The sequence below is a fragment of the Hypanus sabinus genome, chromosome 12 (assembly GCF_030144855.1).
Source record: "Hypanus sabinus isolate sHypSab1 chromosome 12, sHypSab1.hap1, whole genome shotgun sequence".
In the NCBI taxonomy this organism is placed as follows: domain Eukaryota; kingdom Metazoa; phylum Chordata; class Chondrichthyes; order Myliobatiformes; family Dasyatidae; genus Hypanus; species Hypanus sabinus.
This window is the reverse complement of record NC_082717.1, coordinates 85,501,950-85,520,757: the sequence shown is the minus strand read 5'-3', so window position 1 is coordinate 85,520,757 and position 18,808 is coordinate 85,501,950. Positions and strand designations below refer to the sequence as shown.

Here is an 18,808-nt window from a genome sequence, read left to right as displayed (position 1 = left end):
GGGGAAAGCATGCCTAACCCAAATCCAACATGACTGTAACAGCCCAACTGAATGCCATGAAATCCCATAAATTACTCAACAATTCGATAATCTACTTTGCTGCATCTGTAGAGAAACAGACTGAGCTGACATTTCATGAAAAACAGTTCTAATGATTAGTCATTGGCTTGAAATGTTAACTGTTGTACTCAGCAGGGCAGTTAGCATCCACAGAGAATCTCTTTAGCACTCTTATTATCACATGTTGTTGTAAATCCATGACGTTTTCCTTTTCATTGGTCAAATTGGCCAAGTCAGTGATGAACTTCTCCCCATCCTAGCACTAGGTATTCAACTTGAACTTCAGGACAAATAAACCACATTGACTTCATTCCAATTAGTCCATCACTATTGCCAAGCAAATACAGTTAATATTCCTCTGCGGTCGTTCCCATGAAATTTAGTGACTCTGGGAGTTGCTTGATTTGCATTCCATTCAAATTCTTGGGTTGTTTGTACAGGAGGAGGATCTGTTTTTGTTTGCTGTGTTTCTTATTTCTGCAGGTGAGCAGCTTTCTAGAACCGAAAATGTGCACAAATGTAATCTAAAACTAATTCGTAGGAGGGAGGGCAGAGTTGATTTCTACTGAAGTAACTGAAGTTATTTTCTGATCAATGGTGTTGGGTTTCAATGTCTCTCGTCTTCTGAGCTTCCATTATGAGAGCTGCTCCTCTGGGCTCTGCAAGTCCTGAGTCGTAGAGACACCAGCTTTCTGTGGGTGAGACTTAAAATAATCTTTCACAACTTCAGCACACTCTCATCTTACCCATGGAAGTGCATTCATCACTGTAACATCGATGCCAGAGAGAAGCTGCTAATTTTGCACGGCAAGCTCTCACAAATAATCGGCCTGTGATAAACGGTTGTGGCCAGGGCACAGGTGAACTCCCCACTCCACTTTGAAGTTGTATCATTGGAACTTGAGATCTATTTGAGTAAATGGGTGGGTCCTTGGGTTATTGGGTTATTAATTGCTCTTGCCTAGAGCCTCTTAGGCAGGGCAACGTTCAGAACTTGACAGGAACCAATGATCTTTTTTTTCCTTTTCTTAAGATGTGTGCCAACACTGACTATAACATCTCAATGCAGTCAGGTAGGAAAATCAAACTTTCTCTGGTTCCTTGGAGGTTGAGGGGGAGAGCTGGTGGTAGCTTACTTATTTCTAAATTGAGCTGTAGCTAGGGCAAATGGGCAGAAATGCTTGTGGGGTCAGAGGGGTAAATTTTCAGGGGTAAGTCCCTGAAATGGGCTGCCACGGGCAGAGATGGAAGCAGATCCAACAATGGATTACACGAGGCCCTAAGCTGATGCTTGAAGGTGCGGGTATTGGAGGGGTGGGGTATTGGTTTAATTTGGCATAAGCATGGGCTGCAGGACTTGAGCTGTACTGTCCTATGTTCTTTGTAACTGGGTGTGTGTTCTAATTCCATTGAGGCAATGCACAATAATTTCCTCACTATAGACTTTGGGAAAAAAAACACTTTAATTTCCTTGTACTTGGCCTGTCCCACAGTTGTATTTCCATATCTAGGTTCTATATCCCCTAATAACCTTATAATCCACTCATCTTTGTCCCAAAATGTAATTGATATTGCGAATCACCTGGAGTTTAAGCTCCTGACTTACTCCTCCTCTGTGTCACTGATGAGAGAAACCTGGCCTATATTTTTATTCACTAACACAATCTTATCTAAGGTCTAGGTGCCAAGGGCAGGTCACATGACTGCCAGCAAGCAGTCTATTTTTCTTAGGAGGCAATTCACTCAAGTAGTCTGTTTGGAGAGCAAAAGACAGACTACAGCATCTTGCCCTGGTTAAAGCAGAGTAATTTCTGCAGAAAAATTCAGTGAATGGAGGATGTTTGCATTGTTTATGTATAATCAACCTTGGTCACTCACAGAAGAATGGTAGAATATTAAAGCATAGAACCGTCCATTTGGCCCATGTTGATTATAAGTCATTTTTCTACATTAATCCCTTCACCCTGTTTCTTATGACCAAGTGATTCAAGTGGTTAAACAGCACTTAAAAGCTGTTAATGACTCAGTTTCAACTACTCTCCTAGGTAGTACATTCTAAGTACCCGACGCAGACTGGGAGACCGTTTCGCTGAACACCTACGCTCGGTCCGCCAGAGAAAGCAGGATCTCCCAGTGGCCACACATTTTAATTCCATGTCCCATTCCCATTCTGATATGTCTATCCATGGCCTCCTCTACTGTTGAGATGAAGCCAAACTCAGGTTGGAGGAACAACAACTTATATACCGTCTGGGTAGCCTCCAACCTGATGGCATGAACAGTGACTTCTCTAACTTCTGTAAATGCCCCTCCTCCCCTTGTTACCCCATCCCTGATATATTTAGTTTTTTTCCCCTGCCTTTTTTTTCTTTCTCTCTCTGCCCATCACTCTGCCTGTTCTCCATCTCCCTCTGATGCTCCTCTCCCCCTCTCTTTCCCCCTAGGCCTCCCGTCCCATGATCCTTTCCCTTCTCCAGCTCTGTATCACTTTCGCCAATCACCTTTCTGGCTCTCAGCTTCACCCCACCCCCTCCGGTCTTCTCCTATCATTTCACATTCCCCCCTCCCCCTCCTACTTTCAAATCTCTTACTATCTTTCCTTTCAGTTAGTCCTGACGAAGGGTCTCGGCCTGAAACGTCGACAGCGCTTCTCCCTATAGATGCTGCCTGGCCTGCTGTGTTCCACCAGCACTTTGTTTGTGTTGTTAGTACATTCTAAGTACTTGCTAGTTTCTGGCTGAAAAGAAAGGTCCCCGTTCCTTAAACCAATGTCCTTTTTTAGGTGTTGTTTGAGTTAATAGGAGAAGCACCAACATTTCCACTCTGGGAGGCCACAGCACTGTCACTTCAAACAGCCTTGCTACAAAGTGCTGCCTTGTCATGTTTTCCCTTTCATGTTGAAGTTTCTTTCCCTTTTGGATCTTGAAGTAGACCTTGAGCCCCTTAAGTTTTAAAATGGATGTAGATACTGATAGGTATTGACCTTTGGGGAGAGTATTAAATTGGAGCAGCACATTTTAGAGGGTATGAATTAGGAATGTTTGGGAGGGTTAGTTCGGAACAGCTGATCTTGGCAAGTGAACATCTGACATTTGGGGGATGTTTAAAGACTGACTGCGTGAGGTACGGGACAGGTATGTACCAGTAAGACAGAAAGGCAAGGCAAGGGAACCTTGGACATTAAGAGGTGGTGAATATAGTCACACAAAAATAAAGCATATGTAAGGTTTAGGAAGCTGTAGTCAAACATTGCAATAGAGTCCAAAAGGAACTCAAGAAGGCAATTAGGAAGCCAGAGGCCATGAACAGTCCTTGGTGAGTGAGACCGGAGAACAGCAAGGCATTCAAGGCATCAAGAGCGAGCAGATCACTAGGGAGTTGGGAAGACTGCTCAAGGATAGAGGAAGAACGTGTGCTTGCAGGCAGAGCATGTGGGTGAGGTCTAAAATGAGTACTTTTCAGTAGCATTTACCAAGGGAAGGATATTGATATTGGTGTGCAATGTGCTAATTTGCTAGGGTTTTTTGAGAGAGAGAATGGGGTCTCTTAAGAATATTAAGGTGGATAAGTCCTTTGGGCTAATGGTATATACACTAGGTTATTGAGAGAGACTAGAGATGAGTTTTCTGGGCCTTGACCAATACCTTCATGTCCTCTCTAGCCACAAGCAAGGTCCTGGCAAGTAGTTAATGTTGTTGCATTATTCAAGGACAGAAACATGCGTACTCCTGGAAGCTCTAGACCAGTGAGTCTCATGTCCGTGGTAGAAAGATTACTTTAGAGGGTTCTTGGGGATAGGAGTTATGAGTAATTACAAAACCATGGGAGAATTAATGATAGCCAGGATGGCTTTGTGCAAGGCAAGGTGTGTGCTAACTTGATTGAGCTTTGAGGAAGTGACAAAGGTGATTCAAGGTAGAATTGTGGATGTTGCGCGCATAGATTTTAGCATGACGTTTGCTGAGGTCCCTAATGGGAGATTCATTCAGAAGTTTAATACGCATGGGATCCAGGGTGAATTTGGATATTTGGATTCAGAACTGGCTTGCAGGGTAATGACTGATGGGACTTAGTCTAGTTGGAGGTCTTGACTAGTGGTGCTCTGTAATCTGTACTGGGACTTCTGGATGACAACACGGATGAATGGCTTGGTAAGTTTGCAGATGGTATGAAGATTGGTGTTGCGGAAAGGTGTAGAAGACCAGGGAAGCATACAGTTTTATATAGATCAGTTGCCGATTATGGGCAGAGAAATGGCAGATGACCTTTAATTCAACCCAATGTGCAAATGTAAAGAGACAGTACACTGTTAATGGCAAGACCATTTACAGTGTTGATGAACAGAGAGATATTGCAGTTGAAGTCCATAGTTCCCTGAAAGTGGTTGCACAGTTGATAGGGTGGCACATTTGGCTTTATTGGCCGAGGAATTGAGATCAAGAGTCGGGCAGTTGTAATGCAAATCTAAACTCTAGGTAGGCTGCAGCTGGAGTGTTGGATTCAGTTCTGGTTGCCCCATTACAGGAAGCATGTTGAGGCTTTGGAGAGGGTGCAGTTGATGCCTGGATTAGAGGATATGTGTTATAAGGAGAGGTTGATCAAGCTTGAGTTGTTTTCTCTGGAGCAGCAGAAGCTGAGGGGAGGTCTGATATGGGTTTATACGATTAAGGAAGTGGAGAGAGTGAGCAGTTTCAATTTCCTGATTGTCAAGATCTCTTAGGATCTAACCTGGTCCCATCATATTGATACAGTTTTAAAGAAAGCAAGACAGTGGCTATACTTCATTAGGAGTTTGAAGAGATTTGGTATGTCAACAAATAGACTCAAAAACTTCTATAGATGTACCATGGAGAGCATTCTGACAAGCTGCATCACTGTCTGGTATGGAGGGGAAGGGTGGTGTTACTGCACAAGACTGAAAGAAGCTGCAGAAGGTTGTAAATTTAGTCAGCTCCATCTTGGGTACTAGTCTACAAAGTACCCAGGACATCTTCAAGGAGCGGTGTCTCAGAAAGGCAGTGTCCATTATTAAGGACCTCCAGCACCCAGGACATGCCCTTTTCTCACTGTTACCATCTGGTAGGAGATACAGAAGCCTGAAGGCACACACTCATCGATTCAGGAACAGCTTTTTCCCCTCTGCCATCCGATTCCTAAATGGACATTGAATCTTAGGACATTACCTCACTTTTTTAAATACAAACGTATATAGTATTTCTGTTTTTGCATGATTTTTACTTTATTCAATATACATATACTGTAATTGATTTACTTATTTATTATTATTATTTTATTTTGTGTTTTTTCTATATTATGTATTGCATTGAACTGCTGCTGCTAAATTAACAAATTTCACATCACATGCCGATTTTGATGTAGTTGAGCATTTGATTACTATTACTAATTTAATTATTTCAGCACAATATAATTGCCTGTAGGCCCTGTTCCTGTGCTGTAGTGTTCTTTACTCTAACTTGTCAAGATGAATTCAGGAGCTACAGAGTAAACGTTTGGTGCTGCCAATGTCACCCATGATTTCAAAATTATGTACACTTTCTGAACTTCAGCATGTTCAGAATTGGATGGCTTACTTGGGGTGAGAGGATGTGTGGGGTATGTGTTGGTTGGCTTCAGAGTTTTCCCTCTAATTTAAAGAGTTTTTCTTTACTGCTAATTTCCCACACCCTTGCTCCATAATTTTCAATCCTCTCCCTTCCCAATCGCATGATGGTATTAAAATAATTATGAAGATAAGGGAGTCAAAATGGCACACAATGTTCCATATGTGGCCTTGCCAAAGAATTATTCTGGGTCAAATTGCAATCTGATTTTATAATTAATGCCCTTGAGATGCATCCTAGGTTGATTGGACTCAATTTAGTAATGACTTGACATTGACTGGTTGCTTGCAGTGGATAAAATCTTTTTATCTCTGCTCTGTTGAGATTCGTTCTTCAATCCCACTTTAAATCCTTATTCTTGATGTCTTCTTCAATCTGTAACTGAACCTCAATCGATCTTTTTCTACCCTCAATCGCATTCATCACTAAAGTGCACTTGCTTCTGTCCATTAACTCCCCCCTTACTCTTTGCCACTTCCCATATTTCTCAAATGTCCTGTCTGCCTGTGTTGGTCCTTCAGGGATTATACTCTGCAGATTTCTGCTAGATCACCCCTTTTGCTGACTTTTATAAAGCTCATGTCCAACAAAAAGAACTCCTTCTTTCCCATGTCCATACTTTGCCTGTTCTGCAACTCTTGTGCTTAAGATCTTAGCTTCTCCTGTCTTTGAGGTCTGTGTAATTGTCTATCTTGATCCTAATTCTTGCATTTGCTTACATGTCCCTTTAAAGTCTTGTGAAGGATAAAAACTGATTCTCTGACCAACCCCCTTCGGTCACTTCTGATGCTGCCATGTTTGACTCTGTCTTAATATTATTTTGGCCAATTACTCATGTGCAGAGTGCCTTTTTGGCTCTTTGATTGTTGTTAAAGTCAATACTTGACTTCAATAACAGTCGAATGGAAATGTTTTTTTTGTTGTTTAGCCTTTGAGGTATATTAGGCCCTTCCAACCATGAGATAAAGAGTTCTGTGATAATGAGCTGCTCTTGAGCTGAAGAACAGACACAGTTAATGTTCTGCGGGGATTTGCCTTAGAGGAGTCCCCTCCTTGCTACCTGGGTTAATGCTGAAGGCCTGCCAGAGAAACCTGAACCATGATATTCCAGCTGAATTGCTGACTGTGTTAAATGGTAACCTATTTATTAGCACAGTTAACTGCAGCAGGGGTCTGTTTTCCTGCAGGAGTTTTTAAACAATTACAACAGAACATTTTGAACCAGTTCAAAGCTTCGTTTACAGATCCCAGTGGATAACTTGCTCAAGATAAAACTGACTGTCGTCTGCACTCACACACTGGCGATATCTGTGTTCAAGGACAAGACAGAGTAAAGACAAGACCTAATTTGTAACCAGCAATGAAAACAATGGTGAGGTTGATGGTCACTCATTAAAGATCACCATTCTAACATCTGAATGCAAGTAGCAAACTGTGAAGGAATTCCATTGGAATGGGTGGATATGACTTACTGCTTTGGAGTGAATCCCAACTGCACTATGGGTTGCAATAACTCTGATAGTGTTACCGGAATGTGGCAACAGTTCAGGCTGCCCCCGTCACACCCTTGAGTTGGGTTGTGTTTGCTGTTAATGCAAATGATACCTTTCACTATGTTTTGATGTACTTGTGATTTTAAAAAAATGCATCTAATAAAGTAAGAGATGTGGAAGCCTTGGTGTGGGTGTAGAAGTTGTTCACCATGATTTGAAGTTTTGTGTTATGAGAAGTTGGACAGACTTGGGTTGTTTTCTCTGGAATGGCAAACGCTGAGGGCAGACCTGAGTCAGAAGTTTATACCATTGAGGAGCAGTATTCTTCCCCCAGGGTAAAATGTCTAATACCAGAGGACAAGCTTTTGGGGTAAGGGGGATAAATTCAAAGTAGATGTACAAGGCAAGTCTTTTAGAGTGGTGTGTGCTTGCCATACACTACTTGGAGTCTTAGTTGAGGCAAACATAACAGAGGCATCAGAGGCTCTCAGGTATGTGAATGGAGTCAGTTGGGTTTTATTGATGCATGTAGGTTGAATGGACTAGTTTAATAGGCTTTTACTCACCAGTTAGTTCAGCACAACATTGTGTGTTGTACGGTTTTATGTTCTTTTCCTGTTTTCTATTATGTTATCTAACTCTTATCTATGGCTGTGTATCCTTTTCCAAGCCCAAGCATTTGCTATCATCTGGCCAGAGAAATCATTCTAGAAATGCTAGGACTTTGATAGATGACTGGTGAATATGCTATTACCTCAATCACCTACATTGATTCATGTCTTGTTGCCTTTGTTTTTTCAGAATTAAATTGCGTTGCTTATCTGACTCTGACTTCCTGGTATGAAAATTCTTCAATACAATCTCAATTTTTCCTTGTCAGTTCTTTGGTGTAAACCAATTTCTGCATTACAAATCCCAGCCAAGAAAGGGGGTTGGTTTAAATCTTCTGTCAGCTTAATGCAAATATTTTAACTGCTAATCCAATATAAAAATGGGGTTTAATAAATGATGGCCAGTGTGGATTTATTAACGCCAGAGCATTAAATGCTGCAGGAATATAAAATTGGTTTTGAGGTAGTGGTCAGTGGTTGTTTACCAGATGGGAGTGATACACACAATTGTGTCCCTTCAGTTAATGTATGAGAACAAGTTCAAACTAAAAAAAACATTTTAAAGGATACAACAGGAATGGGGTGAAGCTTGTACACATCCATGCAAATCTTTGAAAGTAGTAGGACAAGTTGAAGGCTGCAAATTTCATGTACATGGAAAAGCAACATGTACGTAGCAGGCAGATGTGTTAAATCTCCAATGCACTGGCTGGCCTTCAAATGGGATTATCGTGTTCAGTTCAGGTGAACAACATGGGAGAAGGCACGGGTGGGACTTTTTGGAATTGTTGTAGAATGTGGATGTTCATAAACCCTAAGGTTGTAGCTTAAAGTGAGATTTAATAGAAGCTTCAAAATTATAAATGGCTTTAGTAAATGAGACAAGAATAAGTCAAAGTGACTGGAATTCTGAAATAAAATAAGGGATGTTAGTTAGGTAGCATGTTTTGAGAGAGAATGTTAATGGTTCAGATCAGTGATCCTTCAGAATGGTTCTGATGAAAGGTCATTCACCTGAAACATTAACTCCGTCTCTCTCTACAGATGGTCTGTGATCTGCAGGAGTGCAGGTCACCTGTGAACTAAGTGTTGAATAGAGGGTCACCAATATAAATGCCAGGCTGGATCCCCTCCTTTCTGGAAATCTGGTCTAGTGTATCCATCATTGTTGACACATCTACCCAGATGAGGGTTGGAGCATTGAGAAGGTCTGTGATCCTCAAACTTTTATGTTCAGATTGCCAGACCAGAAGAAAGGTGTCCCAGGCAATCGCCCTTCAAATGTACTCACAATGCTTACTGTTTCTCATGGTCTCGACTCTATTTTCAGAAAGCTCTTTCACGTTCCTTGTTTGTTTCCATATTTTTGTGCTTCCATTTTTGTGATCCCGTTCTAAAATCCAGACATCTTTCAGCATGGAGTCCAATGCGTTTGTACTTGGCATGGGGATTGCGTGGCCATTCCATCTGAACCCTCTTTGGTTATTTTGATCCAAAGCATCAGAATGAATGAAATAAAACATCCTTTGTCAAGTTCTCCCTCCTGCGGAGTTAAGATCAGTCTTCTAGCTGAACCCATGGTGTGGAAGCCATGTATCTGTTTTCTGTCTGTCTGTATTCTTTCTTGTGTTGAGCGTTTATTAAGGGTAATTTGTCATGTGGTAAAAGCAATTGTGTATAGTTACGTTTTCAATTCTTGCTTTGTCCTCAACTTAGACTAGTTGAGCCAGGAGTGCTTTTTGTTCTTGACCGTTAATTTGCTTATTTCAATTATCACAAATTGGAATTATTATTTCACTTAATTTCGTATATCGCTAATTTTAGTTTCATCAGTGTTTTTTATTACTAGAAGATCATTCATCTTTAGTGGTTTCATAATAAAGGATTGGACATACTTTTCTCGACTTGGAATTTAGTTATTCTGGAAGCATGTCGTATAGCGTCAACTCCCGTACTCAGTCTCTCTCTGTGGTTTTGGTTTATTTTCAAGTAACGCTATACATGGAAAGCATTTGGCCCAGGTGGTGTCCCTGGCCATGTCCTTAGATCCCGTGCAGGTCAGCTGAGGAAATAGACACAGATATCTTTGACCTCTCGAACATTCAATCTGAGGTTCCCACCTGCCTAAAAAAAACCCATTATCATCCTGGTAACCTACGTTATGATTACCGCCCAGAGGCTCTGATAGCCGCCATCATGAAGTACTTTGAGAAGCTGGTCATGTCACACATTAACTCCAGCCTCCCAGATATCCTTGATCCACTGCATTTTGTTTGCCACTGGAACTCCCACCGAATGCCATCTCCCTAGCCCAACACTCACGTTTGGAGCATCTGGACAGCAGAGACTCCAATGTTAGACTATCATTTATAGACTACAACTCAGCCTTCGGTACCATGATTCAGCAGACTCCTCACCAAGCTCAGACCTGGGAGCCAACAGAATTGTCGACTTCCTGACTAATAGACTGCTGGTCATTTCCTTCAGGCAGGGGGATGATGCACGTGCTCCCGTACACATCAGTGGCACTGAGGTTAAGGCTTGAGAGCTTCACGTTCACCAATAGCCTGTCCTGGTCCAACTATATAGATGCCACAGCCAAGAAAGATCACCAACACCTCCACTTTCTCAGGAGGCTGACGAAATTTGGTCGACCCTTACCAATTCTTATTGATGCACGATTGAAAGAACCCTATCTGGATGCGTAATGCTCGGTATGGCAGCTGCTCTGCTTACAGCTGCAAGAAACTGCGGATGCGCTCAGCACATCACGAAAACCAGCCCTCCCTCCACGGACACTGTCAACATTTCACTTCTCTGCCTCAGTAAAGAAGCCAGCACAATCAAAGACCCCACTGATCCTAGTGGTCTCTCTTTCTCCCCCCACCCCCCCAACTTGCTATCAGTCTGAAAGCTCACACCAGCTGGCTCAAGGACAGCATCTACTTCACTGTCAGAAGATTATTGAAACATTCCCTGGAATGATGGACTCAACCTCACCATCTCACTTGTTATGACCTTGTACCTTGCTGTCCACCTGCACTGCACTTTCTGTGTAGCTGTTGCACCTTATTAAGTTATTGTTTTACCTTCTTCTACCTCAATGATTGTGTAAAGAATTGATCTGTATGAACACTATGCAGGATAAGCCTTTGACGGTGCCTCAGTAGGTGACAATAATATTCCAGTTGCAATTCCCAGGGTGTCCAAAGCTCTTTGAACCTTGTGCAAATGTTTAGAAGTGTCATTGCCCCGGAGAGGAAGCGCAGCAACCCGTCAGCACAGTGAGAGCAGAGGAAGGATAATTGTTACAGAGTTACACGCCTGGGAAACAAGCTCTTCAGCCCTAGCTGATCAAAATGTCCACCTGAGTGTCCCATTTCTCTCCAGGCTTTATTATTCACGTACCCATTCAAATCTCCGTCTAGAACACTGGAGAGAGCGTTCCCTATTCTCCCTTTGAAAACTGGCTCAAAAAAGAACACTTTATGGCACAGTCCTCTCTGCACTTGGATGTCAATGTCTTATCTGAAAGCTGTTCCCTCTTGACAGTCTAGGACAGTCTGCTTTGTACAGTGTGTTAATTTAAATCATTTGCTTTTGATTGCTAATAGAATTTACAAGTGAAATAATTGTTCAAAACTAACAAATCTCACAAGGACCTTGATCTCCAAATGGCAGTGACCCTGGCTTTGTTACAGTGCTTCGGGTCACAGGGGGAAGGATTCCTTGTTGCTACAGGATTGATGTCACCATTTCTGAAGGCAGCTGGAAACCAGGGAAATGAAAGCAACTGAGAGCATTTTAGCAGACCTGGAAAACATGGCTACTGTGTTCAGCAAATGAGGCTGTGTACAAGAAGGGCCAGAGTCGCCTCTACTTCCTGAGGAGACTGAGGTCCTTTGGAGTATACAAGCCACATGTTCTACCAGTCTGTTGTTGCCAGTATAATCTCCTATGTGGTGGTGTGCTGGAGCAATGACATCAACATAGGTGATGCCAACAGGGTCAATAAATTGTTTATAGGAGTTGCAGGAGTCAAACTGGACACACTGGTGACTGTGGTAGAACAAAGGACCCTATGGAAAATCCTGGAAATTCTGGACAATGTCTCTCACCCTCTGCATTCCACCTTGGCTGAACAGGGGATCACTTTTAGTAATAGACTAAGACAACTGCGCTGCTCCAAAGAGCGTTATATGAGTTAATTCTTACTCTTGGTCATTAGGCTCTACAATGAGTCAACATTTAGCTGGGCAAGTGATGACACCTGTTAGACTGTTTTTATTGTTTCCACTTCTCTTCTAATATTTATATCTGTGCACATGTAATGCTACTGTAACTACTGTAATCTCCTTTGAGATCAATAAAGTGTCGATCTTTCTATCTTTTCTTGTCTGGAAGATTTCTCCTATTGCTGTTTATTGTTCTGTTTCATCTAGGGGTTGTGTACAACGGAGAAGTTCCTGTCACTGGCAAAATTAGAGTAACGCCCTCAGTAGATGTTGAAATGGAAGAGCAGAAGGAAGGAGTGGGTACATATGCTGCAGGCCATGAGGAAGGAAGGTGGTGCTTGGTGAAAATGGGGAACAAGAGGTGGATCTTGATTCATTAAGGGGAAGATGTGTCCTGGAAAGGTGGGGATGATTGGTTGCTCCTTGGGCAAGGAGGGAGAGATGTGGTAATTGAGTCTTTTTGGCTTCAGTGTCATTGACAAAATGTACTATGAGCTGCCCTAACTTGGAAATGCAGGAGATTTAAGAGGATAGGTGGCATTTGGGGTGGGGGGGGGGTATATCAAGGGAATAGCCAGCCAAGGTGTTCATGAATGGATGTTAATGAAATGGTGAAAGATTCACTTTAGCCCTTTGGGGACAGGGCCCTCACCTACAGGCCCATTGTGGTGTCTGCACCAAGCACCTCACCTCAGCTCATATTCCTGCACACTGGAATGTACCAGTCAGCAGGTTAGTTTTCCTGTGACACTGGAAAACCAACAGATTTTGGGCAGACCGGTGAGTCTTGCACTATTTCATCAGTAATGGGGAAGTTACTGGAGGGAGTTCTAAGGGACAGGATCTACCAGCGTTTGGAAAGACAGTCTGATTTGAAAGAAACAGCATGGCTTTGTGTATGGAAAGTTTGCGTGACGTGCCTTTGAGTTTTTTTGAAGAGGGAACCAAAAGGGTAGATGTGGGTGGGGTGGTGCATTTTTCTATTTGGATTTTGGCAAGGCCTTCACAAGGTCCTGCATGGTAGCTGTTCAGGAAGCGCAGGTCCCATGGAATCCAGGGAGAGCTAGTCATGTGGACTTCAATTTGGCTGGGAGGTAGAAAGCAGAGGTGGTGGTTGAAGGTGGTTTCTCGCTGATTTGTGGTGCTCTGCTCGGGTTAGTGTTGAGAATCTTGCTGTTCATTACTTGGATACAAATGCCCAAGGCTTGATCAGCAAGTTTGTGCATGACACTGAATTAGGTGTCGTTAATAGTGAAGATGGTTATCGTGGCTGTTGTAGGTGATCTTGATCTGTTAGGGATGTGGGCTGGGGGTGGCGAATGGATTTCAATACATGGAACTGTGAGGAGATGGATTTGAGAATGCTTTCATTTTTTACAGTAGCAAGTGAGCATAAAGGGCTTGATGTGGTCAAGATGCCTCTGAGTATATTAGGTCTGTTGCTCGTGGCCAGGACAGCCAAGGTATGAACCTTACCACGTGAATGACAAGGTCGGAAGAACTTGTGTCTTTGTTTAGACTTTTGGGTGGGCACTTGTAATTTGAGCTGAGTGCTTTCACAGGTGATGTGGAATAGTGCTCGCCAGCATTGCAAAGGTGTACCGTGCATAAAGTCACAACCCGCAGATGCCAGAAACCTGAAGTGAATTTTGAAAATACTTGAAATAATCAGTGAGGTGGCATGTGTGGAGAGACAGAGTTATTTCAGAGTACGATCACTCATCAGAATTGGAAGTGAGAAGAAGAATGTGTTTTTTTTAAGTTGTGTGTCGGGGGTGTGGGGGCATGGAGAGAGCAAAGTGCCCATGATAGAGACCAAAGTTGCTCGGGTAAGAACTTCTTTCGTGTGGGTGTTAAAAAAGAGAATGTTACAATTTGCTGAAAATCTGACCATATTTTTTTTTAAATTCTAGAAATACGCAGCAGATTGGGCAGCAGGTATGGAGAAAGGAAACAATCTTTTACAGATTAGTTAAGGGACATGTGTAAGCTTGAAAATGAGGACACTGTCCTGCTGTGTCATCAAAGAGCCAGGAGATAATCTTGTGTTATTTACTCAAGTCACTGGGGTTAGACTTACCCTCAAACTTTAAACTCTGAGTCAAGACTGCAAACTACTCTGCAATATCATGGAAACTGGTGCTGAAACTTCAGCCCAGGCTGTCTCCACTCTAACTATGGATCATTATAACCCTGCGCTGTTTAAAATTGGGAGCTGTTTATTCTTGGGGTAGGCTGTGCTCTTAGATAGGTGACCTGCCCTATCCCCTAGCTATACAAGGCTTAATTTTATTTTGCCGGCATTGTGATCTTGTATTTCTCTTCCTCAAAGAGCAGTGGAGACAGGTTTCAGTGTTTTTAGCCTAGAGGTGACAGATACTCGACTAACAAGGGTGTGCAATGTTATCGGAGGCAGATGAAAATACACGGTTAATGTAACATTTGGATCAGCCAGTAGCTGTATGGCAATAAGGGGCAAAATGGTATTTACGTTCTGCTCCGACCTGTGACTGGTATGTTGCAAGGGGTACCACTGGTGGGAATGAATTGCAGGAGGAAATGCACTCTGGGAAATTAGTCCTGATTAGATTGATTGTTGGTCTATATGCAAGTGACTTCTGACTCCTTCAGGCTGTAATCTATGTCCAACTGTATTCACCACATCCGGCAGAGTTTGAGGTAATGGGTATTTTTCCCCTCTTTCATAGTGAGTGACATAATGCTGCACCACACCTTCTGGCTGAATCGCTATTGTCAAACCAGGAAGTTTCAGATCCTGAAAAGCTATTCTTAGGAGGCTCTGAAGAATTTTTCACAGACTTAGGAGTGCCCCGATTAGAGTGCTGCTGTTCATGTGGTTGTTAGAGTGCTTTCCTGTGAAGTGTTGCATTTGAGGGTTGTTTCTGTACGCATAAGGAAGCAACTATCATCTAACTGAAACTCATTCAATAACCATTCCCTATCTTGGAGATGCATTCCTCGCTCTGCAGGTCAGTGATGAAGAAATGTTCTGGTGCAAAGATTCCTACACTGGGTTTTCTTCCACTGCTGCTTCAAGGTGGTTGCGTGCGTTTTGGACTTGCCCACTGTATTCAGTTTTGCTGTCCCTATATGTACAACAAAGTTCCTGTACAAAGATGAAACTTCAATGATTACATTTTTGGAAAACATCTTTTTTACTTTCAGTTTAAATCAAATCAAATTGGAAAATGAATACTTTGAAATTTTGGTTGGCTCACTTCCCTCTGAAACTTGACACATATTGTTTTCCTGCTTTGACATACCCTGATGTTGATTTCCCAACCCTAATCTGCACTATCCATTCTTGGAAAAAATGTTTCCTTCTCCAATGTCCTTTTGAATGCTGATGTGTAGCTAGCTATTAAAAGTCGCCTGACATCTTATGGATTCTGTCAATCTAGGTAACTTTTATTTAATATTCCTTCCAGGAAATTCTTGAGGTATGTTTACCATTTTCATTCCCAACCCCTTCTTCTTTTCTTATCCTTTCGATTCACATTCACTTTGCGTTTGGCCCTCCTGTCTCTCTGTATCTACCTCCTGCCTTAAAACCTCCCTCTGACACTTTCCCCCAATTCTGCCTGCTTGGACAATTCTACTTTCGGTTGTCCATCTCTGCTCAAGTTCCAAGCACTGAAATGCCCTCCTTTAGTTGCGTATGTTTCTCTGGTTTGTAAGTTCTTCTTCGCTACGTTTTGTCCTGATACCTTTTATGAATGACTGTCTGACCTGCTGAGTTCCTCCAGCATTTCTCTGAATTCTATCTATGTTTTTGTGAAATATTTTGGGAAGTTTGTGGTGTTGAAGATGAATTGGTTATCTACTGATTTGATTTCTAGCACAAAGAAGGCTTCTGTGTCTATTTTCTTGGCATTTCTAGAAAACAAAATAGTGGTTCCTACTTCTGTCCCTAGCCAGCACTATAAGGTCACTAATTTTAAATTTTATTCATAAATTTGTGTAATATCTACCTTTATCATTCAACATTAGCAGAATTATGTGTTTGTTATCTAGCAGTCAGGATGGAGAGGCAGAAGTCACAATGGCTTTGCCATTGGGGAACAGTCACTTCTTTATCCTCACCTGTCTCTTTTTGGTCCAGCTATGATTGAGAACATGAGGTCCAGAGAAATTACCCATTCCTGTCAATCCTGACCATAGAGAACTTGTTTTTTAAAAAATCACATTGCATCATTTTGGGCCGGTTAAAAGAAAATGAAATTAAGACTAGTGTTAGGTAGGTAGAGGAAATTTTCCATCAATCCATCAGGTAATTAGATTTGTGTAGTTTAGATTCCTATGTATTGCCTCTTGCAATTCAGTATGTGGTGTGATAGTTCCAACAGGTGTGTCCCGTTCGCATGAAGCTGGATGAACTCAGTTTGGTTCATTGCTACCAGATCAGTCTGTTATCATTTGAGTGATGACAGGTATAATGAGAGGGTGTTTATGCACTGACAGTGAGTTCATTGCCCATTGTGGCGTTGGCCAGAATCACTTCGCTCCAAACCTCACCACAGACATGGTCCAGACATGGACTATACACGCTGAATACCAGAATTGGGATGAGGTGCCCTTGACATCAAGGCAGCATTTGATCAACTGTGACGCTAAAGAGCCCTGGGAAAACTGAAGGAGTTGGGCATCAGGGGAGGAAATGTTGCCAGTCATTGGAGTTGTCAAAATGCATTTGGGAATTTTGGATTTTTGGCTACCTTTCCCATGCTCCATTTTTCTTTGAAGAAAATGGAGAATCTCCTTATAGATTGCTTGACATGGAAGGAGACCATCATTGTGGTTCTGGGTGATTAAAACCCCAGCCCCATCGCAAAGCTGTGCATGTTTCTCTGGGAATAAAGCCCATAGCCCAAACATCTTCAGCCATTTCATCAATGACCAGCCCTTCCATCAGTAGGTGTAAAGTGGAGCCGTTTGCTGACTGCACAAGGTTCAGATTCCTTTCACAACTCCTGCTGGCTGCAGGCATGGTTACTTGGTATTTGGTCATAGATTATCGCAAATGTTTCACTGAAGTGTCGGGTAATGACTGTCTCCAGCAAGAGAAAATCTAAATGCCTCCGCTTGGCATTCGGTGCTTTACCATTGTTGCAGCCACGCCATCAAGGCCTCCTCTGGTCAGGGTCAACCATGGATGTTGTGTCCTATCTTGGTATGATACGGGAAGCAAGCTGTTGCTCCTGCAGCTGATGTATCCAAAGGAATGGCAGAGACTGATAGAGTTTGGCACCAGTAGTGTCGCTGTTGTTGCCAGTCAGCTTTGAAGTCATTGTACGACTGCCTTCGGGAATACAGCTCTGGATTTTTCCTCTGGATTTACTCCTGAATCCTTCCCCGTGAGTGGGTATAGTTGTAAGGCGGCAGAGGTTTGAGGTCCTGATGAGCTGTCATACACAGCTGATGAGCCCCATCAGTCTGAAGTGATTGGTTTTAAGATGCCAGTAACCCGCCTTTGCCTCTTCTCCTGTCAGTTCCGCTGGACTTATTAGCAAAGCTCCACGTGAAAGCCAGGAATTAGACTTGGTTGCCAGAGGCTCTTTGAGACGCATGCTATTGGGAGCGTTTAATAGATAGTGGGAGTTTATCCCCTCCCCACCCACTGCTATAACAACCTTAAGGAATCATTAACATTCAAGCAATTGTCATTGACCTGAAATTCAACTGGATGAATAAGGAATAAAATTGATTTCAAGAGCAGTTTAGAGGCTGTCTGTTGTTATAAGTGACTTCTTGTGACACCCAAAGACTTTGCCTCATACATTGGCAGAGGCTGGGAGTCTGATGGAATGCATTCCACTTGGCCAGTGTTTCCAACCTTTTCTATGCCCCACACCCCTAGGAAATGTTTGATTAATGTTCGTACCCCCTACAAAAGTAATATCACATTTGAAGATGAAGAAGTCTAATTTCTAATTCTTGAACCACAAATTGAACCACATACAATATTGCAGGTGAACAAATTGAACTAAAAAAAAGCTTTTAACTCAGTGCATAAAATATAAATTGAGCAATTAGATTCTAATTTATTCAGAAAAAAATTGTAAACAGTAAAATCAATCCCAACTGTGAACATAAAATTCAATGACTTCTTTGCTCCTGCTTCTCATTCATGATTTTGTCAAAACGTGGAACTTTCTTGCTGACTGTGATCCGCAGGTCTGCCTGTGGATTCAGGCAATTCCTAGATTTTTCATGATTGATAAAAGAGAACTGAATCCAGATTCACACAAGTATGTTGTTGCAAATGGAATGAGGACACGGAGTGCTTTTCCACCAAGTCTTGGGAACATATCCAGTGCTGCACATCAAAACTCCTCCAAAGTCTTGCTTTCAAATTGCATTTCAAGAGCTCGATTTGTCCGTAAATCAGTAAGATCTTCCTTCAGCTCTTCATCATCTGACATTTTCTCCAAATTGTAGGAATATGGATTCATGATCCATTCTTCTGAAATCTTCAGGTCTCCAGCAGCAAAATATCCATCAAGTGATTCTGACAGCATTTCCAAATGAGCCACAATTTCTTCACGCACAGTAGGAGTTATGGATCCAGCATCATCAACCATCTCTTCTAGTGAGAGACTGCCTCTTTCCATCCTTCAACGCCAAAGATGTAACTTTTCTTTGAAGGCATTCAACTTTTCACAAGCCTTCAATATGTTTATCCCTTTTCCTTGAAGAGAAACATTCAGGTCATTCGTACAAGTGAAAACGTCAGCTAAGTAAGCCAGCATTTGGGCGAATTCCTGTGA

General features: G+C 42.3%; 1 protein-coding gene across 3 annotated transcripts in view; it reads left to right on the top strand.

The window, feature by feature from the left end:
* Nucleotides 1-18,808, top strand: part of LOC132403079 (pleckstrin homology domain-containing family G member 1-like) — a 193,291-nt gene that overhangs the window by 61,446 nt on the left and 113,037 nt on the right. Inside the window, exon 3 of one of the 3 annotated variants that reach the window (XM_059986347.1) lies at nucleotides 1,094-1,133. The exons of the other annotated variants lie outside the window; for them this stretch is intronic. Within the exon in view, the coding sequence (XP_059842330.1) occupies nucleotides 1,094-1,133 (40 nt within the window). The remainder of the gene's footprint in view (nucleotides 1-1,093; nucleotides 1,134-18,808) is intronic. 3 annotated transcript variants of the gene reach the window in all.